General features: G+C 41.8%; 1 protein-coding gene across 1 annotated transcript; it reads right to left on the bottom strand.

Moving 5' to 3' along the window:
• Nucleotides 1–9,168: 9,168 nt before the first annotated feature.
• NSUN5 (NOP2/Sun RNA methyltransferase 5) lies at nt 9,169–20,564 on the bottom strand. The gene is made up of 10 exons (XM_063443757.1): nt 20,399–20,564; nt 17,606–17,728; nt 16,660–16,831; nt 15,946–16,054; nt 14,759–14,906; nt 14,330–14,445; nt 13,197–13,375; nt 11,804–12,017; nt 10,574–10,720; nt 9,169–9,350 (listed from the first exon to the last, which is right to left on the bottom strand). Exons 1-10 carry the CDS (start codon nt 20,489–20,491, stop codon nt 9,176–9,178), a joined length of 1,476 nt encoding a protein of 491 aa, XP_063299827.1. The 5' UTR covers nt 20,492–20,564; the 3' UTR covers nt 9,169–9,175.
• Between the last annotated feature and the right edge of the window lie 3,852 nt (nt 20,565–24,416).

The following is a 24,416-nucleotide window of genomic DNA, read 5'->3' as shown; positions in this document are numbered from 1 at the left end:
ACCAATCAACTGTTTAAAACGGTTTATTTTCCCAAGTTTATATTTTAAACTATACATAGTACAGTTTTAGGATGTGTATTCCTGTCTAGTATGAAACCCAGATTTGCTGGTATTAGCAATTCACAGCCTTTTATTTTTATTTCTACTTTATGTCCACAGTGAACATTTTGTGTTCCTTGTTTCTTTTAATAATCCCCACTTCTGTGAGTTGGGATAAGACTAGAATATTAAATTCCTGTTTGTACTTCTTTAAGAGGTTAATTGGTATTTTATCAAACCAGGTTGCAGTATCTTCATGGTTTGAGTTTACCTCACCTATTTATTGAAATACCCAATCTTACACCACAAGGGTCTGTTGCGTGGCCCAGCAGGGCCAGATTATAGGTATTGCTAGAGTAGCTAGTCCAGGCCTATGCTTTAAAATAAGCTCAAATGGCCTCAATATATGTGGACAGTTGTATTTATGAATTTTGTTTCATTCTGAAATGAGCTGCACCCCCTCAAAGGGGGCTACTATCGGATCATACTGACTTTATCATCAGTTTTCCGCTACGCCGCATGTGCTGTGCACCTAGCCGCAGTCAACCATACTAAAGGTCTAGAGGTGTAGAGTTGGGGATATATGCATTTTTTTGTTATTTGTACTTCTAAAATGTATGTACTATTTTGTATGCATATCTATGTAGGATTTAATTTTGTGGAATCCTATATTTGTTTCTAGTTCTATCACATTACCTATGTGCCGATATATCTTGCAGCTTTCCTTTTATCTTTTTCGCAAGCGATTTCCAAAGATCAAGCCATGGTGTACAGTATTCTGGGTACTGCGTACATGTTTATATCAGGACTGTAATAAGCTTGCTATGTTAAGTTATTACACTTCACTCATCCTAATTTTTAACCACAAACTCCATCCTCTTCTGGGTCTATTCTTTAACTATATCTGTGTTCTTACCTTTAATTTTAGGGGGCCCTTAGTAGGTCTAACATTTATTTTCCTAATGTTGAGAAGATCTCTAAAATGGCTAGCTATGATCCTAGCCACGCTAAGGGTTAGTGGAGATAGATATATATTATATAAAACATTTTTAGCCTGCATGTAAATCACTGATGGGATTTATCATTTTTTCCTATTTTCTGTTTGGTATTGGGTTATATTAATCACGCTATTTTATGGGGTGTGTATGTACGTAATTTTCATATATGTATATATGACAAAATACACTAAACCAAACGCCTTGTATGCCACCAGTGAATATATGGATAATGAGCAATTCTGAAAACTGGAGAGTATAAGATTCCTCCAAATCTTGACTAATGTCTGTATTACTTTTTATTTCCATTTATTTGCTTATTTAATTGAAAAGTGTGGTATGTCAAATTGGATTTTGAGCTCTGGAAGAGCTGATTACCAACTGTGTATTTTCTTACCCCTGCAGGTATGAATAAGGTTCTAACTTAGTTTAATACTGGTGTTGTTCCAGAATTACTCCAGTAGGCAGTCACATCAGCTGGGGATGGTATACTTTCTGGTTCAGGAGCCATAATCCACAGGCTCCTGTAGGGTGGGTTCTCTAGGTAAAATAGTTCCCACCCTGTCTTTTTTCTTGATATATCATCCCACTTGTTAAGACTGCCGCTTGGACATTTAGGAAAAAACTAAATTTTACTCACCGTAAATGTATTTTTCCTTAGTCCCAGCAGCAGTTGTGCTTTCCCTCCCTTTATACTATAAAAATTAATGAATAAAAGTGTAAACCTATTTCCTTCTCTCAGCTTGTTATATACTGGGGAGCTCAGGGTCGAGTTGCCCTTTATAAGGCTAGGAGGGGAGGAGCCTAGGGGTGGGGACTGCATTTTGTTTTAACCTTTGCAATGCTACCTGTCCTGTGAGAAATGGGCAACTACATCCCACTTGTTATGACTGCCACTTGGACTAAGGAAAAATAAATTTACGGTGAGTCAAATTTAGTTTTTTCCTCAAATATTTTGTTTGAATACTGAATTGCCTGATTACGGAGCGTTCCAGAGCAGAGGTTCCACTGTAAAAGTAACCCCTCCTCGTTGCCTTATAAATTCAGAATCCTCCTTGCTCCTTTTAGTATTTTTTTTCCTGGCATATGGTGGCAGTACAATAGGGATGTACTCTTCCCTTAGGGCAAGCATCTGAAAGAAATAATTAACATAAGTTCCTCCCCTTACCAGGTATAAGACCCTGCAGCCTTAGGATCTCAGTTCTCTTTCTTGTTCCAACAGGAACGGACGGCATCTGGAAGTTGGAGAGATTGGTGAGGCACATGGGTTGCTGCCAGGGGGATTCGGCCTGATAGCCTCCCGGGTGGAGCGCTGAGTGGCCATGGGACATACTGCAGTTACGGAGGCAGGTATGAAAGCCTGCTTTTATGCCGCGTGAGGTCACCGGCTACGCAAGGAGGCGGTCCATTAGGGCAGCGAATCCCTGTCCATCGGAGGAGCATGCGCACAGCGGTGGAACGCACGCCCTGGTGGTTTTGCGTTCCACCGGAGTTCCGACCGCGCTATCGCGCGGGCTGAACTCCCCGGAAATGGCGCCAGATTTGAAACGATCTGCCTATATATGCTGTGCAGATCTTTGTCAGCATGGATGCTAGGCAGTGAAGATCTCCTGTGTCACCAGCCCCCCCACATGGGTCAGAGGTTTTAGAGGTAGGATCCTGCTGGTTTCTATTCTTTCAAATTCTCTAGGTATTTAAATTTTTCGAATACAAATTTTGTTTACATTTTGTGTATTACAGATATGTCTAGCCCTGTTTCTACTGACAATATGGATAAAGACAAGGTTCCTACTCCTGCTTAAAAAAAAAAAGCTAGTTCCAAGTCTAAGCATCTCTGTTGTAGTGAATGCTTCACTCCTTTGCCAGATGGGTTTAAGAGGAAAATCTGTAATATTTGCTCCTCATTATCGCTAGAAAAATCCAAGCAACAAGAAGTCTTTTTTGTCTTGGTTTCAGGATAATCTAGCCCAGACCTTTTGAGTCTTTTTTAAAGAAACAGCTCACACTTCTCCAGTTAAAGCTACTAAGCAGAGAGCTAAAAGGAAGAGGACACCATCGGGCTCAGAACTCTCTTCAGGGGAATGTTCCTTTTTGGATTCAGAATCCTCTAGCGACTCTTCTGATAACGAGGTGGGGTTTCCTCGTGACGAGCTGAGGAAATTTATTAAAGAGGTGTCGATGGTCCTTTCTGATGAGACGGTAGATAAAACCAGGAGTAAAGCTCTTCCAATCCAACAAAATATGCTGGATTTAATTTCCAGGGAATTGAAGAACCCAGAAAAAAGGGCCTTTATCTCCAGTCATTTTAAAAGTATTGTTAAAATACAGGAGGAAGATAAATTGGAAGATTTACCGGTAGTTGATGTACAAGTTGCTCAATTGTCTAAAAAAACTACCTTGCCCATTGGGGAAATTTCGGGTCTGAAAGACCCTATGGATAAGAGCTGAAACTTCCAGCAGAAGGGCCTATCAGGCAGCAGGTTTTCAGGCTAAAGCTGCATTAGCCGGGGCTTCAGTGGCGAGAGCTCAGAATCTTTGGTTGAATACCTTGGAAGAATGTCTGGGTGATACCCAGGACAAAGGCCTGTCCCTCCTATTCCAAAATTTGAGGTTGTCCAATGAGTACCTTATGGATATTGTTACGGAGGTGATTAAACGATCAGCTCGTGTCATGGGTTTGTCGTCAGTAACCCGAAGGGCACTGTGGCTTAAGGCCTGGGCAGCAGACACTGCTTCAAAATCTGCATTATGTGAACTTCCCTTGGAGAAGAAAAAGTTGTTTGGTTCTCCCCTAGAAGAGTTAGTCCGACAGATGTCGGACACTAAAAAGGCCTTGCCTCAAGACAAAGTATTCCTGCAAGCCCAGGTACAGAAATTTCCAACTTAGGCATCGGAGGGGTTTTTGTCAACAAAGGAAAAATCCGAAGTTTGACACACACAAAGATAAAATTGACAAACAAACATTTCTGACGCCATCAGAGTGGGCGGAAGGTTGCAGAATTTTGTTCACAAATGGAGAGAGACTACTACAAATCCATGGGTTTTGAATCTAGTCTAAAAAGGTTACTGAATAGATTTCTTGGATGCTCCAAGGTCAACTTTCCTTGTCTCCTCCTACCGGTCAAAATTAAAAAAACCAAGCCATTTTTTCTGCCACGGTTTCCTTTTCAAGAAAGGGTGTTATAGAAAAGGTTCCAAATTCCCAAGTTTATCAAGGGGTATACTCCTGTTTGTTCCTTGTTCCAAAACCAGACTTGTCTTCAGAATGGAGACAATAGTCTGTCACACACATCCTTCGAAAAGGAGAATATATGGCCACCTTGGATCTGACGGATGCCTATCTGCATGTTCCTATGGATGTGAACTCAAGAAGATACCTCAGGTTTGCTATAAAGAAAGGGAAAAGCATCCATTTCCAGTTCAAAGCTCTCCCGTTCAGGCTAGCCTCGGCACCTAGGATTTTTACAAAGATCCTCACGCCTATCACAGCACTCTTAAGGCTACAAGGTATCACAATCGTGCCCTATTTGGACGACTGGTGGATAAAAGCAGATTCAAGAACCACGCTGAACTCAGATGTGACCTACACTCTAAAAGTCCTGGAAGAACATGGTTGGATTATAAATCTAGAAAAGTCACACCTTACCCCTTCAAAGTCCATCCTGTTTTTAGGGTTTTTGATCAAGTCAGACACTCTGTCAATTCATCTTTCAAGCAAGAAGAAGAAAAAGATTAAAAAATTTGTTAACAAAACTACTTCAAGTATCGGAATGTTCCGTAAGAAAAGCCATGCAGGTTTTGGGTCATCTGACCTACGATTCCAGCAGTAAAATGGGCCAGAGCGGAATCAAGGCCCTTACAATGGGAAATCCTTGCGCAGTGGTCAAAAAAGGAAGAAGACTTGGATGCAACCATGTTTATATCAGATCATACAAAAGAGAGAATCTCTTGGTGGCTGGAGGAAAAATTCCTTACAAAAGGCCGGTCCTTTCATCTAAAATCTTGGGTAGTAATTTCGACAGACTCCTCACAGGTTGGGAGCTCACCTAGGATATCACTTAAGACAGGGTGTTTGGCCAAAAGACGAAACAAAGGAATCTTCAAATTTCAGAGAAATGCTAGCTGTCTTCTACGCCCTTCAACAGTTCAAAGTTTTTATTTGGGGGAAAGCTGTAAAGATCCAGTCAGACAATCAGACTACTGTGTCCTACCTGAACAAACAAGGCGGTACAAAAGTAAAAAAATCTCCTTTGCTCACGGATCAGGTCTTGGGCTCAGTACCATCTGGACGACATTTCAGCAGTTCACATTCGTGGTTGTAGACTATTTGAGCAGATCAAAATGGTCCCAGAACGAGTGGTCTCTCAATCAAGAAGTTTTTGCTCAGCTGGTGGAGAGATTCGGGTCTTCCAGTTATAGACCTTATGGCAAGAAGATCCAATGCAAAAGTGAGTTTGTTTGCCTCCCTCTTCACGGTGGACAGGCCTCTGGTAATAGATGGTCTTTCAATCCGGTGGGAATTTCCCCTTGCGTACATCTTTCCCCCGGTAAGCTTAATCCTGAGAATTCTGCAAAAAGTGGTATCAGATCAGACACGTCTCCTGGCCATACTGCCGTGCTGGCCAAATCGCAGCTGGTTCTTGGTTTTGAAGAATATGACTTTAGAGGACTGGACTCTTCCGGTTACGCTGGATTTCCTGGAAAACGCGGAGGTCCCAGTGGGAGTGTTGAAGATGTTCAAATTGATAGCTTGGCTGCTGCAAGGCTGATTCTGCATCATAAGGGTATTAAGAAAGAGGTTTCAATTGCTTTTAAATTCCGCCAGGAGCTCTACCTCTTCTATATACTTGAAGATTTGGACAAGATTTCTTCACTGGTGCATTGCTAAAGATTGCATTAGATCCCATCCGTCTGACACAATCCTTCATTTTTTGCAAGATTGTCTTGAACAGGGTTTTAGTCTTTCTACCCTCAAGGTCCAAGTTTCTGCTTTGTCATTTTTTGGTGAAAAATTGAGCTTCTAATCCTCATTAGGAGGTTTTTTAAAGCAGTTGTGCTCTTAAAGCCTCCTATTAAAATCCGTTTTCCCTCTTGGGATTTGTCCTTGGTTTTAAAATTTCTGTGTTCTCAGCCATTTGAGCCTTTAGAAAAGGCCTCTTTGAAGAATGTGTCCCTAAAATCCGTGTTTTTGGTAGCAATTACTTCAGCTAAGAGTTGGGGAACTACAGGCACTGTCCTCCTCGCCTGACTTTACTAATTTTTACCCGGATAAAGTGGTTATGTTCCCTAAACCTTCCTTTCTTCCTAAAGTCGTCTCCTCCAAAGTTATAAACCAACCTATTTGTCTACCTTCCTTCATTGGTCCGGCTAAGTCTGATTGGGAGTTTGATTGGAACCTACTGGATGTAGGGAGGTCGCTTAAAATCTACTTAGAACGCTCCTCTGCATATAGGAAGACGGATCATCTTTTCGTAAATTTTTTTTGAAAATTCAAAGGTCAAGTGGCATCCAAAGCCACTTTGGCAAGATGGGTGATAGAGGTTATAAAGTTAGCTTATTCTTCATCGACCCTTCCTATGCCTGCTTCCTTGAAAGCACATTCCACTAGAGCCATGGCTACGTCTTGGGCCAAAAAAAGCATGTGCATCTCAGGAAGAGATGTAAAGGGGTTTCCTGGTCTTCTTTCAACACCTTTTGAAACATTACAGGCTAGATGTATTCTCTGCCTCTGACGCGGATTTCGGGCACAGGGTGTTACAAGCTGTTATGGCCTAAATTCCCGCCCTTACTCTGGGATCTCGATATATCCCTATTGTACTGCCACCATATGCCAGGAAAAACTGCAATTTTACTCACCGTAAATTCCTTTTTCCTTAATATGGTGGCAGTACAGCACACCCTCCCTTTATCTAATAAGTTTTCTGAGGTTTTTGTGGTTCCACTGTGGTGTTCTTGATACGTACTGAGGTCCTAAGGCTGCAGGGTCTCTTATACCTGGTAAGGGGAGGAACTTTTTATGTTAATTATTTCTTTCAGATGCTTGCCCTAAGGGAAGAGTACATCCCTATTGTACTGCCACCATATTAAGGAAAAAGGAATTTACGGTGCGTAAAATTGCAGTTATCCCATCACTGGGGCGGACTGCAGGAATGAAGGCTGGGGAGGCGCACAGGCTTCTGCCAGGGGGTCCTGTCTGATGGTTCCCTGGGTTGTTAGTTGAAAGACACCTCTTCCAATGGAGGTTACAGAGCCAGCAATTTTTGGGGGTGTTCCCGGGCGACTTGCCTACTGTGCGCAGGCTTTGCGACTGCTTACAGTGGTGGAATGCACGCCCGGGAGGGGAGGGGAGGGGGGGGGGGGGAGGGAGGAGGAGAGAGAGAGAAGTAAATGCAGGTTGAGAGGACAGTGTTGTCCATGGAAAAACCATTCACTTTGGTATGCATAAATATTTGAATGCTCCTTCAGGGATATATGTCACACCTTATAACTCATTATTTGAGCAATATGAGTAAATCCACATGCTTTTCATTTAAAGGGACACTCCAGGCACCCAGATCACTTCTGCCCATTGGAGTGGTCTGGGTGCCAACTCCCACTACTCTTAACCCTGCAAGTGTAATTTTTGCAGTTTTTATAAACTGCAATAATTACCTTGCAGGGTTAACTCCTTCTCAAGTGGCTGTCTACTAGACAGCCACTAGAGGGCACTACCTGGTTTCTAGCATAGGTTTTCTGTGCTAGAGCGTCGCTGGACGTCCTCACGCTATGTGAGGAACTCCAGGGTTGCTAAAATCCCCATAGGAAAGCATTTACAATGCTTTCCTATAGGGAGGTCTAATGCGCGTGCGCGCCAATCGGTCAGCCGTCGGGGGAGGAGCGTGGGCGGACCCTAAACCACCACCGAGGGACATCGGTGGTGGTCTGAGGTAAGTCACTGGAGGGGTTTTCACCCCTTCAGCAACATGGGATGGGGTGTGGGAGGGAGAGGGGACCTGCATTGCCAGAAAAACGATTTGTTTTCCTGGCACTGGAGTGTCCCTTTAACTATCCAACAACACACCAGTGCAACCAGCAATTTGAATGTGGAGCCACCCCTTCATATATCCATATACAGGCATAGATTTATTTTCAAGTTATTTCTAGAATAATTGAAAGGGATAATCTAGTCACTATAATAACTGCAGCTTAATGTAGTTCTGGTGAGTATATTAGGTCCCTGTTTTTAATATAAACACTGCTTTTTTTTGTTTTTTTGTTTGAGAAAAGAGTGTTTACATTGCTCCTTAGAGACACCTCCAGTAGTGGTCAGTGCAGCATTGACGTTTAGCGTCACGCTGAACATTCCTCAGAAATGCATTGATTCAATGCATCTGAGGAGATTCTGATTGACCAGTGCGGTGTCTGGCTCCGCCCGCCTCCTTGGCTGAGATCATCAATTCTGATTATGTCAGCCAAGGAGGTGGTGGTGGAACCAGTGTTGAATAAAGGTGAGCTTCACAGCTTTTTAAGGGTGTTGGCCACCGCAATAATAACACTTTTGTTAAAGGAACACTATATGGTCAGGAATATAAAGGTGTATCCCCAACCTTATAGTGTTCCTTTAACAAAAGCTGTATGGAGCTAGGTTTTAGGTTGTTTTTTTTTTCTTGTGCAATTGCCATAGCAATATTAATGAATGAGTCATTTGCTCTCACTCACAGCAGAAAGGACATGAAAAACTGTTTGGGAAGAAGGGTTGTCTTAACATAATATAAAGGTGGGACCATAAAGCTGCCATTGTGATTGATCTGCTAAAGAAAATTATTCTAAGCACGAAAACCATTTTACTGTCCAAACCATTGCCGTGTTAATTAATGCAAAATACCCAAATTAAGATAGAAATGTGATGGATTGATCAGAAATGGAGTCACTCTGTGGAAAGGTAACCCTGACAGAATTAGAAAGCTGTCTCTGCCGATTACCAGTACTGTGTATTAAATTAGCAGCAGGACCTCACTTCCATACTGTCCACTTGTTCCGCAGTATGTGGTTACACTGCCACTCACCAAATTAAGATTTGTCTGGGACATATTTATAGCTAGTGCTTAATCTCTCTCTCACAAAAAACCCACACAGGAACTTTAAATAGGTCAGATTTTTATTTACTGCAATTCTGTCTTGCGTTTCTTTTTCCTCTTGCGAGTTTTCTTTTTTATACAGTTTCCAGAGTCTACGACTGGACCGTTTTGCCTTTCATCCCCGCCCTGTGACACTTTTAAATCGTCTTTTGTCTGGGCAGCACTATGGCAGTTTTTCTCCACTGTAGTCGGAGTAGAACTGAAATAATAAACGCTCATTATCACCTGTAGCATGTACAATTTTCATTTGCAAGTCATGCATAAGTTTCTTATAATAATATAAAAAATAAAGACTAGTTGCCAAAGTAGTCAAACAATTTACTATAAAATGGTTCTTAAATTAAGAATAACCTTTATTATTATTTGCATAGATTGCTGTTCGGTTATTCCAAACAAAAACTCTAAATTCAAAGAAATCTTTTGGGATAAAGTCAAAAGTTAGTGTCCCTTGCAATGCTTCAAAAAAGGTTTGAAATACCAACACATTAAGACAATTATGTTACATAGTCATTATGGTTTTGTACCTGCTGCCAGTTTTTCATTTTAAAAATATCAAATATACTTCCGCTGCATAACACAAAAGGCCTGAATGAAGCTTAAAGGAACACTATAGGGTCAGGAACACAAACCTATTCCTGGCCCCCCTAATTCACTTGCCCACCTAAATATTTTTATTCTTGCCATTTATATAGCGCTTTACAATATTATGAGAGGGGGGATTTAACTATAAATAGGACAATTACAAGAAAACTTACAGGAACAATAGGTTGAAGAGGACCCTGCTCAAACAAGCTATAGGAGGTGGGGTATAAATCACATTAGGAAATATAGTAATCTTACCTTTATTTTAGTATGCCCCTTATCTGCCTGCTTGACTGACATCATCAAAAGTGGTGATCTGGCCAAGCACAATGCTTTCCCACTGGAAAGCATTGAATTGGCTGAGCTTGCCAAGGACTGCTTCAGGGTCAAAGCTAGCACAAGTCAAACACAGCCCTGACCAATCTGTATCTCCTCATAGAAATGCATTGAATCAATGCATCTCTATGCGGAAAGTTCAGTGCCTCCATGCAGAGGGTGGAGACACTGTGCAGCATTGCCCCGGGAAGCACCTCGAACAGCCATCTGAAGAGTGGCCAGTGGAGGTATTCCTAGGCTGTAATGTAAACACTGCATTTGCTCTGAAAAGTCAGTGTTTACTGCTAAAGGCCTGAAGGGAATGATTATACGCACCAGCACAAATACAATAAGCTGGACTTGTTTTGGTGACTACAGTGTTCCTTTAAATTTAGGGTTTGTTTTTTTTACCCCTCTATCAAAGACTGACTTTAGAGCAAAGGTTAAAGTAAGTGGAGCTTATTAAAAATATGTCTAACATGTGTATGCACAGGGTTTAATGAAAAAATAAAATTTGCTATATACCTTTCATTTTGATTGCTTTTGCGCTCAAAGACTGCAATGAAAAACCCATTGGTGAAAGTGTCAGAAAGCGAAGCTCGTAAACAGTAACTTGACTCTGGGAAGGTATTGAATCCTCGTAATGGCCATGATGGTAAAGCATTTACCAACCTGCAAGATAAGCATGTTATCATGACATGATCCTTAAATTTGACAGCAGATAATCATATGGCACATTTAGCCAGTCACATAGCCATGTTTGCACAGAACAGACTGACAGAAGAAATGCACTGTATTTATATTCAGACTTATTAAAAATCCATAAATCTGCTACTTAATGTACACTTTAAAAGTAATGTCAATACATAATTCAATGTTAAGTTCCTTTAACTATCTTATTTATCGGCGTATAACACGCACTTTTTCTCCCTGAAAATAGGGGGGAAATGATGGGTGCGTGTTATACGCCGATATACCATATTTACTTACCTGTCTTGAAGCGTGGGCCGGTGTTCAGCGCGCACCGCGGTACTGGAACTTCAATTTCAGGTTCCGGTTTCCGGCTGGACTGAAAGGAAGTGTGCACACTTCCTTTCAGTCCTGCCGGAAACCAGAACCTGAAATTGAAGTTCCAGTACCGCGGTGCGCGCTGAACACCGGCCCACGCTTCAAGACAGGTAAGTAAATATGGGACAAGGAGAGGGAAAGGGGGGGGGGAGAATACTATGGGATGAGGGGGGGAGAATACTATGGAAGGGGGGGGCATACTATGGGATGAGGGGGGGGGAACACTATGGGAGGGGGTGGAGAATACTATGGAAAGGGGGGGGGATACTATGGGAGGGGGGGACATTTCCTGGAATTTCCTTCTTAAAATGAGGTGCGTGTTATACGCCGATAAATACGGTATTTCTCAATCATTTTTAATATCATGATATTTTAATGGCTCATTTGTGATATCACAGTCCGTTTGACTACTTTTTGGAGTTAGTACTATAGGTGTATTGATAAACATTATTGGTGCAGTAGGCATTCAGAATAAAAATACTATTATTATATTGATTATTTAAGATCACATTGGCCACAGCAAGGTCAATCTGAATGTTTTACAGCACTTTCCTCAAAAAATTGGCCACTTGTGAGACCTCACATTATGGTGCTTAGAGTGGTTTCAGTACTTTTTTCGGGAACATTTTTTGTTAAATAGGTAGGTTCCTAGTTAGGTAAGGGATACTTCCTAGAGCAACTACTAACCTAAAATCTGGGTTTTGCTCCAGACATTTCATCACCACATCTTCATTCTCCTGCTGGTGGATGGAGCAGGTGGAGTATACAACACGTTGTACGGATGGGAAACTCAGTGCATGGGACACAGCACGACACTGGAATCCTGACAGCGCCTGCAGACGTTTCTCCTGCTCTGGGCCTGATGATGCATCTGTGTGAACTCTCATTAGATCGGGCATTCCTGGCGAAGAGATAACACTTATCACAAAAAAGTGAAGAATGATGGCCAAAAGTGCTGTAAGATTCATAGTGGCAGAAGATATTTATGTATAAATATACAGCATATCATTGGCTATTCCACAATGCTCAAGCTGGTTGTAAGTGCTAAAGCCTGCAGAGTCCTTTAACACCATAATTGCAGAACGCTTATCTTCCTCTTACAGTGCATTTATCCAATTACACTGTGATTCTCTTCTACCATGTATATTAAGTATGTGGCCCAACCAGGACACCTGTCATAATACTGAAGCAGTATGGGAGCAGACGGCATAAAATCACACTGGGATGGAGTAATAGGGATTGATTGCTGCATGGCAGCGGTAATCTGTGACCTAGGCATATAATTATCAGTCTACGACCGTCACGGTCAAACTATGGCTCGTGAACCGCATGTGGTTCTTAAGACGGTCCAATGTGGCTCGCAAAACTTTTCAGGGCTGGTGCTACCATAAGGCAGAACACGTAGCTGCCTTAGGGTTAAGGATCCAACTGAACGCACTGCACAGCGATCCCTTCCTGCCTGTTGTTATTTGTAGTGTGTCCGAGCCGCAGACCGTGGTAGAGGAGCTTGTTTCCCTCTACCCGGTCTGACAGGAGGTGCACCTACTGAGAGCGGCAAGCTGCTACCTGTCAGACCGGCTGGAGGGAAACAAGATCTTCTAGCACAGTCCACAGTGGAGGTGAGACACAAAGGGGGTGCTAGGGAAATGAGACACAATGGGGGGCAGGGGGATTAGGTTGGGAATGAAAAACCTGAATGAGACACATAGGGAAGCTAAGGGTAGAAAAGGGTAGAAAACACAGGGTAGGGGGCTAAGGGGGGTAGGAGAAAGGGTGGAGGGCTAAGGGAATGAGACACATGGGAGGGTAAGGGAAAGATATTACACATATGGGGAGGGGCCAAGGGAATGAGACACATGTGAGGAGCTAAGGGAATGGGACACATTGGGAGGGGTGTCAGGCTAATACACGATTATTGCCTCTTTACTTCTTGGTTTACATTAGGGGCTAGCAGACCTCCCCCACAGAGCTCTTTTGCATCACGATACTAGTGTGCAGCACTCTACTACCTGGTTAGATATACCATCCAGTCAGAAGGCTGTTTCACCGCCCATTGCCAATTTCTGTTAATCTTATTTACCTGAACCGCTACATGAAGGATCCACCAGGATATGGCTCACTTTCTGATATTTAGGATCATCTAGTCTGACGGTAAGGAAGTCTTGATTCGCCAGCTCCTGACATGTGACTCCAGCTCGTAACAGCAGCGTGCTCATAGTGGATACACGCTTGGTATCCAGGTCAAAAGCAAAAACTCTCCTAGAAGCAGAAAAGGCATGTAGCAAAACACTAATATAACAATGTCCCTGTAGGAACTGTCCTCCTACTAAAGTGAATTCAGATTCCCTTCTTCAACTGCTGTGGAAGAACTGAATACGATGCAAGCCTGACCTGAAGATTTTTTTTATAAAGCTTTATTAATACAACTGAACATTACAGAGGTCAGTGTAAAGACATGAAACAAAGTAAGGATATACAACAGACAGAATATATTTGTTGTAGCACAACCAGGAGTTAAAATTCAAGACCTGTATTACTACCCAGGCATTAAAAGTTATTTCTCCACTGCAAGCCTGGAGGGTGCATAGCACACTCACCGGGGGTACATTTCTAGTCAACAACAGCTAATGGAAAGTGTGAGACCTGACGAGGCACAGCTTCCCATTGCACAACAATAGAATGTCTACGATTTGTTCCATAATTTCACATTTGGTGAAGACCATAGACAAGTTTTGTCAAACAGACCATCCACCTAATTTTAAGACTGCAAATAAAGGTTACCTGGACGCTCCCTGAAACCAGAACACAGAAACTGGACATTATGAAGAACAGCCAAAGGGAGCGTGGTTATAGGATGCACAAACAATGACACAAAGGAACACTAACACCGTCATTCACTAAAGTGAGAATTCAAAGTGAATTCAGAATAGCGGAATTGAAAGCATCGCTGACTTAAGAGATTTTGTTTCCAGTTTGGCTATAAATGTTAAATTCACTTTGAATTCTTACTTTACTAAATAAGCAAGTAGGGCACCTATCATTGTAAGCAATCTATTGGCTATGAATCCTCCATCGATGAACAAACAGGATCCTGACTTATGATTGGTTAACATTACATTTAATCTACATATCTCCATACTGCTGTAAACAAAAAAGTTCTAATTGATGCATCAATTTGGCCTTGATTTAGCTCCTTTGATTTGTTCTACGTACCCCTTGTTCTGCAAAATGGCAGCTATGTGGCTTGTCTTGTTCCCGGGTGCAGCACATGCATCAATGACAAAGGATCCCACAGGAGGAGACAGCAGCAAAGCAGGGAGGCAGCTTGCCTAGGGTAAATGACATTGCATGATGGGATTTTTTTGGACAATAATTATTAGGGCCTAGGGAGCTGGAAGGTCTGTGTGTCCTATAGGTCAGACATTGGGCCCCAGTCAGGAAACGCCAGGTCTATGTGCTAACAGTATAAAATGTGGTAGACGGTGGTTCCAGTTTCCCTACTTCGTGGTTCCCTGTGCGGTCTTCAGCCTGTCTTACGTTTGATATGATGAAATAAAGATATTTAATCTTATTGAGTGTGAGGCTGTTTTTTGTTTCTGGCATTTCCTGATTGGGGCCCGATCTATGAGCTGGAAATCCTACCTTGTCCTGCAGTATAAGGTGCCCTGCTAGGTATAAGGCATCTTTGTGGAAATCTGTGTCTGGAGGGAACGCCAATAGATCTGGAACATGAAGATCCTGCAGGAACTTCTTCCCTTTCCTCTGTCCAAGCTCTGATAGTTCCTCAATCCTACATGATGGAGAAGTCCATGTTAGTACAATTGTGTTCATTAGATCAGCGTTTCATGAAAGATCTAATTTTTTTATTTTTTAACTCTTATTTCAATATTCCTATTGTAAAAGAACTCTGAAAGCACCCAACACAACCTGTTAAAGAGCTACTCTAACCATCATAATCTCTACAGTGTGCAGTAGTGGTTGTCCTGCAATAAGTCCCCTAGCGCCATCTAATGGTAAACTGCCACACTGTTCACAAACAGTTTACACTTACATTGTTGTGTCGGAAGACTGTCTTGGCCAATACGTTCGCACTGTCATACCAACATTGGACATAGACAATTAAGAGCGGTCAGCTGACACACTCCGCCAATGAATAAAGCCCAAACCTGCGCCCACATTAGCATATCAGCTCAGAATGGAAGCAGTGCAGGGCTCGAAAAAGCCAGGTGTCAAACAGTTTGAAAACAGTCTGACTGTTTACCAATGTGCAGCACCAGGAACTCCTGGCACCACTACACCAAGCTGCAGTGGTTACGTTGTATATTATCATTTTACTGCACTGCAGGACAGTCTTAGATATCACTGATTCCTTGAACAAGTCTCTTACTGTGACTTATTAGGTATCAGTCAGAATCGTTGTAACAATGTTAGTTGACATAAGACAGATCTCTACAAAAAAAAAAAAAGAGGATGTCAAGTGTGTTGAACGACAGTCATATAATGTGGCTCTCAGGAGAGTGAGGATTGAAACACATCAAGGTTTAAAACACACTTTTTGCCTCAGAACCTCAAATCTAATTTTCTCCACTACGGTGTTAGGGAATAACTTTGTCATTCAGCCAATAAAGTCAGAATTTATCAATTTATAGTATTAGCACAACACAGCTACATTAGAAACATTTCTAAGCCATGTTTTCAGTTTGGACATTTTACACTTTAAAATAACTTTTGAATTTCTGACAATTAACATTTTGGTGAATAATACTGTTTGTGCATGGAGAATTTGAGAATGAAGTCTTCTGCTTCGATTAAAAAAATTAATTATTCACCTGCGTGCTTTGCCCAAGTAGGTGTAGTCTTGACGCTTAAAGTAAGTAATGATCTCATTAGTGGAAGTCTTAAGTGTGTTGACACGGACATACCGTGGCATGGCAGGGCCTGTAATGAGAGAGATCAGATGGTTATCAAACACCAACAGTTCCAATAGTATCGCAATTAGGGAATTAAAATTCTGGTTCTTGCTTTCAAATCTCTACATGATGCTGCTCCCACCTATCTATCCTCCCTTATACACAAGTATGTCTCGTCTAGGCCCTTACGATCTGCTGAAGACTTATGTCTATCTTCTGTCCGTACTCCCACCTCTGATGCTCGCCTTCAAGACTTCTCGAGGGCTGCACCGTTCCTGTGGAAGTCGCTTCCCCCCTCCATTAGATGCTCACCCAGTCTCCACTCGTTCAAAAAATCGTTAAAAACCCACTTCTTTATAAAAGCGTATCAATTAAACTGTTAATAAGTCCCAACTGATTCCTCTTCTGCAACTGCCACTAGTCTAATACTATCCTTACCTTTTTGTGTAATTTTACCCCACTCCCTCTGGCATGTAAGCTCATTGAGCAGGGCCCTCAACCCCTCTGTTCCTGCGTGTCCATCTTGTCTGGTTACAACTACATGTCTGTTCGTCCACCCATTGTAAAGCGCTGCGGAATTTGACGGCGCTCTATAAATATCATAATTATAATAATAATAATAATTACACTAACCTGCAGATGGACCACCCAAAGAGGTCACCAAGTCCTTATTGCTGCTAACATTCTTCTTCACCTTCATTCGAGCAAGTTCAGCTCGAAGCCGCGTTCGGTGCGCAATGACCACTGCTTTTAAACGACCTCCACACTGCACACCTTTCCCAAACAGCAAATCATAAACAACCACCTAAAGATGAATGAAATGGATTTACTTTCAAAAACACTGCTTCTTCCTTACACCAAAGAGCTTTACATTAAAAGGAATTTACATAGAACTTTATTACTAGCTTACTGTCTCTACTACTGGAGGCAAATATAAGTACTGGTCACCCCCACTGTTCAGCCATCATAATAGATCAAGACAAAAATCTGAGTATGTAACAAAGAAAAAAAATCCTTACACAACCCTCTTTCAAACTTTGCAATGTGCCCACAAAAACAGAATACGGTAACTCACTAAACCATGAATTGCAACAGCAATTCCAGATCAGCTCTTGATACTATAATCACTACAGTTTACTGTGCAACTATGGTACTTGGAGTGTACCTTTGGGGTCATTAATGCCATTAAAGAAAACACTAAAGTGAAAATAGTTCAAACCGTGTAATTTAATGGTCTGTTTTTTCTAATGGAAAAAATAAAAAAGTAACCAAAATTTACAGTGCCAATTCGTCATAGTATTTATTATCTGTGTTTATTGCTGGCAATAGGGTAGTTTATGGTATCGTAATCTACATTCTTCACACATTGTGTTAAAACCGGAAAAAAACATTCCTCACACAAAGGCTTATTCCCTACTTCAGGAACATTTGCAAGCTTGAAATTAAAATAGCGGATTAGAATTTTTTTTCCAGCACAGTTAATTTTCCATCAAATAATACAATCTACATTCCCTTTGTCAGTTCTCCGCTGTCCTAGTTTAGTGAATACCTTTTGCCACAGTCTGGTTGTTTCCCTTACCTTGGCTAGATTTCGAGTCATTTTCACATCTCCCTTAAGGAATGACGAACTCTGGATGATCTCCTCCAAAACTGCCGAATAGCGAACGGTCTCACAGAGCAGGGCATAGAGCTGCCGTATATTCTGATACCAACAAGAATCACAAGGAATGTTAAGCAGATCCTTTGATGTATTCCTTACACGTTGCTCTTTTACATTTGTCTGTACTGTCCCAAAATACAGGTTTACTAAAATATTGACAGAATTACAACTATGCACAGTTCCAGATAACAGATGTATCAATTAAATGCACATACCTGGGTACCTTCCACCTGAGCGACGTCTGACATTTAAAATGAATAAATCACAAAAGAATATTTTTAAAGAGGATGTTATTAGTTATTATTGATTTTGAAAGCGTTCTATCATAAAGAATATATTGCAGACCACTCTGTGAAGCAGCAAGTAGGGATGACTTAAAAATCAAGTTAATAATTTACAGTGAAACTGAACACTGTCTATAAGAGATGGGAAAGGTTATTCTAAAGGGACCTTTCCCAGGGTAAAACACTATCTTTAACTTGAAAAGATATCCTCAAATTAAGGAGATAAAGTGAAGAGAGCCCTTTGGTAAATCCAGATGAAAACTTTATTGAGATTACATAGTCAAATGGTAAAAAGGATATTAATATTAATTAAACCCATGATGTGATCTCTTATCTCTAAACTAGGCTGCATCAATTAATAATAAACTTCTAAAAAAAAATACCAAACCTCTACCAGTCCTGCACAGAGAGTGCTCTTTGCATAATGCTGATGGTTTTTAACTAGGTCATGTCAAAAACAAAACTAGCTTGCATTTATAAAAAAAAAAAAGAGAGTGGAACTGTCACCGTCTGAGGACTTTGCCGAATGTGCATACCCCTGACAGTGACATCACCACTGGGGGTCCGTTGGCGAAAGGAAGGGAAGGTAAAGGTAAGATTTACTTACCCGAACCTGTTCCTCTCAGACACGGCCACCTGATTCTGGTGGGTCCTCTTCTACTTCAGGTGTCGATGTCACTACTGTACTCCAACATATGCGGGAGAGTACAGCAGTGAGATCTATGGAAGATCCCACAAGACTGTGTGATCCTCCATAGGCAGAGCTAATTCACTGTAGCCGTCACTGGTGACAGTTGTCAGGATTGACATTAGCTCTACCCAGAGTCTAAGAAAGCCAGGCCAAGAAAATATACAGAGACAAAGTAGCCCCTACAGTGTAATTATAACATAGTCAAAATAAATATTTCATAAAGATTCCATCTGTATAAAATACTAATTGTTCAAGAGAGTGACAGTGCCACTTTAAACGGGACACTCCACTACCCAGATACAAAACAAAAAAGAAAGTTACTGTTTAGTAGCTAAACCCAAATGAGAACATGCATGACTTTTTTTCCATTCTAGATATATCTAAAAATTGCTTGAAAAGTTGCAGATCTCTTGTCTAAGACAGAAGTGGCGTATACCGCGCCTAGTGATTTATATATGCAGAAAATACATACATGTATCCTTGAATATTCTGATAAATCATAACCTCGGAAAAGAATTAAGATAAAAAAAAGATCTCTTGTCTGCAGCCTTTACAACCCCTCCTAGTCTTCCCAAGCCTAGACTTGCTATTGCTGTCCAATCACAGACTTCCCAATGCAGCTTCAATTATGAAGTCTTTGCAAGGCAGGTCTTCTGAACAATTGTCTAGACCAGGCATAGGCAACCTTTGGCACTCCAGATGTTCTGGACTACACCTCCCATGATTCTTTGCCAGCATTATGGGGGATGTAGTCCACAACATCTGCAGTGTCAAAGGTTGCCTATCCCTGGTCTAGACTCTTGAGTTTAGCTTCACTGACCTACAAAAACCAGGAAGTAACAAGACTGGGTGTCTGAGTGACAGCTAGGGGGATATAAACAAGGTTAAGTACTCATTTCTATTGAAATCTGCACTTTTTGTAAAATGAAAAATTGGAGTGTCCCTTTAATAATAAACCCCTAAAACACCACAATTGCACAGGGAGTGTTCTTTACATAGCCCTGTTGATTTTTAACTAGGAGGTATCAAAAAAATCAATGAGCTTGGTTATAGTGAAATCATTGCAGTCTGGCAAATGCATTCACGATAACTTGTCTGAAGCAGTAATAAACAGATTGTGTATCACTGTTGGATACTTTGTGTCAATGTACTGGTATCTGCCCATTATATAGATTTCCTATGCTCACTCCAAAGGGAAGAAAAAGAAAGGAGAAAAAAAAAAAAAAGTATATCTGGAAGAACACAGAAATCCCTTCAACTATTTAAGGTGAGTACAAGGACTGAAATACAGATCTTCTTCTGAGGTTTTCACTTTGCGCCTGTATGAAATACAACAGCCAGGTCGATCTACCTCAAATAGTTATGCCAGCCTGGAAGTCTCCTCCAAGTGGCCGATAAATTACCCCAGAGCTGATAAATCTCACACTGGAGATGCTACATACCGAGCTGAAAAACTAAAGCAACCTACCTATGAATAAAAGGTATCAAGGTAATAGGGTAACAATCTCCAAGTCAAATTATCCTTTTTTGCTGTTTAATGAGTAAACCCCACTGAGATTTCTCAGATTTTCATTACATTGCGGTAAAGTTCCCAGATTGTGGATATTTAGGGTTTAGAACACAAACAGATACAACATGCTGATATCACGAAGCCTGGGATGTATCTTAGAATAAATATACAAGTGAGAGATGTGTCCTGTGTGTACAGGAGCAGATTATAGGACATTAAATACAAACCTTGTACTTGCTGTCATATACCAGTGTCTTCAATGCCCCCTCCTTTCGCTGCAGTTTATCCAGGATCTTTGCAGCTACCTGGTACACAGACATGATTACAGGGAAATGGTCAGCTGCACACGTGTTTCCTCATACGAGCGCTTTCCGGCACTGCTGCAAACTCGAGACTGAGACCTGTGCAGTACGACAGGCGCTTGCCACAAAGTGAGCTCCATTCCAAAGTTCCTCCAAGACTTTGTTTACAGCAGTTCAGGAAATAGAGTCAGTGAGGATAGCTGTTATAGTTTGTAGTTCATCCAAATGCAGTTATTTTGGTTATGATCATAATGCACAATAAGGAATATGAACCCTTAAAGGGACCGTTTGGTCACATTAAGGCACCATAAGAACTGCATCTAAATTTAGTTGTTATGGTGCCTGGAGTGTTCCTTTAAAGGGACACAATAGGCACCCAGACCACTTCAGCTAATTGAAGTGGTCTGGGTGCTGTGTCCCTTTTGAACTTATTGCTGCAATGTAAAACATTGCAGATCCAGAGAAACTGCAATGTTTACATTGCAGCATCAAAGGGACTCCAGTGCCAGGAAAACAAACCGTTTTCCTGGCACTGCAGGTCCCCTCTCCCTCCCACCCCAAGTTGCTGAAGGGGTTAAAACCCCTTCAGTGTCTTACCTGTATCCAGCGCCGATGGCCCTCGGCACTGGTTCAGGGTCTGCCCACGCTCCTCCCCCGCCAACGACGTCATCCGGCGGGGGAGACCTAATGCGCGTGCACGGCATTGCTTTCCTATGGAGATTTCAGTGACACTATAGCACAGAAAATCTGTGCTATAAACCAGGAAGTGCCCTTTAGTGGCTGTCTAGTAGACAACCACTAGAGGAGGAGTTAACCCTGCAATGTAAATATTGCAGTTTATGAAAACTGCAATATTTACAGCTGCAGCGTTAAGAGTAGTGGGAGTTGGCACCCAGACCACTGCAATGGGCAGAAGAGGTCTGGGTGCCTGGAGTGTCCCTTTAAGTATACCTCCAGTGGCTGTCTCCCAGGTTATTCCAATTATTAAAGAGTCACTGTAGGTACTATAACCATTTTGCCTCATTATTTTGGCTATAGTGTTTGGAGCACATGCGTAACTAAAAACTAATGGGCCCCGGTGCAAAGATTTGCCTGGGACCCCCATGTGTCTCATTCCCCCCTTCCATGTGTCTCAATCCCCCCACCCACTTCCCTACCATGTGTCAATTTTCCCCAATCCCTTCCTTGTGTCTCAATTATCCCCTTGTCCTTCCATGTGTCTCACCCCCCCCACCCCCGTCCTTCTATGTGTCTCATTCCCCCCCAGTTCCTTCATGTGTCTCAATCCCCCCCAGTACCTTCCATGTATTAATTTCCCTCCTGTCCCAAGTTGTGTCTCAATTCCCCCCACCCTAATCCCTTCCATGTGTTTCAATTCTCCTACAGTCCCTTCCGTGTGTCTCAATCCCACCCCAGTCCCTTCCATGTGTCTCAAATCACACCCAGTCCCTCCATGTGTCAATTCCCCCCCAGTCCTTCTATATGTCCCTCCCCCATCCCTCTCTGTACCTGCTCTCTGCTGTCCATGTAGCGTGGTTGAGCCGACCGTGATACCTGATCTGTCTGGAAGTGTTCTCAGTGAGAACTTCTTGCTAGACCAGGCAGAGGAAAACATAGGCCCCTCTACCCACGGTCCGCTTGGCCATGCTACTTGCTGTGACTGGCAGGAGGGGACCGCTGTGCTCTGCGCTCCCCTCCTGCCTGTCACTCTGATACCATATGCACAGCCACACTGGCCCTGATGTAAAAATGACCCACGGTCGCAGGGGTCACAGGTGCGACCAGACCCCCTGGATTGATGGGCCTGGTCACAACTGCAACCGGTGTAGTTACACCTCTGGCTTGGAGTCCTAAGAATCTGTCCTGCCATTCAGTGTTAAACCATTTTTGTTAAACAGTTTAACGCTAAATTAGGGTCCCTGGCCACCTAGAGGCCAGCCCACACAGAAGGTAAGGCTAAGGCAGAGATTATACACTTCCTTCTATACTAATTCATACCAGCAATAGGAGCTGTGATAGGCTGAAAGCGGTCACCTAACACTCTCATCCAATCACAGCTGCCCATTGCTGCTTAGGCTAATACTTCCTCATTATCCCGAAGTAGCTCAGAGAGGATGGGTTGCTGGGGACTCTCATTTAGCATTATTGCTGAATGGAAGGACGAAGGACCAGAAGGAAATTGCCATGTAGTACTAACCCATCATGCTGCACTTTAATGGAAAAGTACAGAGAAATGTCTGTTTGCGCATTCCTCCATTTAAATTCTACATGACCAGATATTTCAACAAGTAATTTTTTACTTAATATTATTTCCTTGTTAACACAAAATCAAATTTAGAAGCATTAAAATGTTTCATTGTTTAAAAATAATAAAAACAAACAAAAGAGATCAAATGTACATCAATTTCATTTACTTTATGCTTCAAATATCTCCAAATTAGACATACTGCTGATCCCTTAAAGGACCACTATAGGCACCCAGACCAATTCAGCTTAATAAAGTGGTCTAGGTGCCAGGTCCAAAACCCTGCCTGCTGTAAACATAGCAGTTTAAGAGAAACTGCTATGTTTACAAATTGGTTAATCCAGCCTCTAGTGGCTGTCTCATTTACAGCCGCTAGAGGCGCTTCTGCGCATCTCACTGTGATTTTCACAGTGAGAAGACGCCAGCGTCCATAGGAAAGCATTGAGAATGCTTTCCTATGTACTGGCTGAATGCGCATTCAGCCGATGGCGGCCAACGGAGGAGGAGAGTTCTCAGCGCCGAGGGAGCCTGGCGCTGGAGAAAGGTAAGTGTTTAACCCCTTCCTCCAACTCCAGCCCGGCGGGAGTGGGACCCTGAGGGTGGGGGCACCCTCAGGGCACTATAGTGCCAGGAAAACAATTTTGTTTTCTTGGCAATATAGTGGTCCTTTAAATGGAACATTTGGCTTACCTCAACAAAAGTTGTTTGTGCCTATCTCTGAATGCAGAGCGTAAGTATCCTTCACAAAGCTGCATAGGCATTTATTCACTAATCTCCAAATTATAGCAAACTGATATCTAAATAGCATAATTTAGGTCACATTTTAGGCTTTCTTTTTGTTGGCTCACATTTTGCCATTCTGTTTTCAATTTGATACAGTTTGGAGTTTAGTGATGGAGTTATTTACTTCTGTGTGAATTAATGGGAATCCATAGTCATTTTTAAATTGTAAGCCAAAATGGCAACTTGAAAACATAGCTGACTTGGAGATTTATTTTTTCCTAGCCTAAAATTTTAAATTCAGTCAGCATTACCCAGACAGAGTTATTCACAAAACGATGAATGTTGAATTGGCAGCCATCTTTTAAAGCAAGTCAATCATGCCAGGTTCAACTAAATGTATAACAATTCCCAAAGCAACAAATATATCATTTTTCATTAAGATAAATGATCTTTTTCATTGTATTGGAAGCTGATATTTTCCTACTTACCTGCAGTCTATTTACTACAGTACTGACGTTCCCACAAGATCCACAGATGTTATACTATTTTAACACACAAACTATGTTCACCTCTGCATATTGATTGGTTCTGCTTGGGGACAATTCCCTGATAACACTTTATAGCCAGTACATTACCTTGCACCAGAACAAGTGTGACAGAGCAGAAGTACCACCTTTCAGACGGTTCTCCTGCTTTCCCTGTCATTCAATGTTGCTCACAGACATCTGTCCTGATGGCTCAGAGAGTAAGTGTAAGTACAGGTAGGAGAGGGGCTATACTTTTAAAGAATGTTAAGAGAAAATATGTATACATTTGCTAGCACAATTTCTACATGAACTTTAATACTCTTTAAATTTAATCTAACTTGTGTGGACCAAAACATGTACACTTTCATTTCAGATCTGTTGAACCTAAAACTTGAAATTCACTTTGAATCCCCGACAATTTACAGTTTAGTGAATAATGTGGTCAGTG

Source organism: Pelobates fuscus, chromosome 1, assembly GCF_036172605.1.
Source record: "Pelobates fuscus isolate aPelFus1 chromosome 1, aPelFus1.pri, whole genome shotgun sequence".
NCBI classification, from domain to species: Eukaryota; Metazoa; Chordata; class Amphibia; order Anura; family Pelobatidae; genus Pelobates; species Pelobates fuscus.
This window is presented reverse-complemented; position numbering and strand designations above follow the sequence as displayed.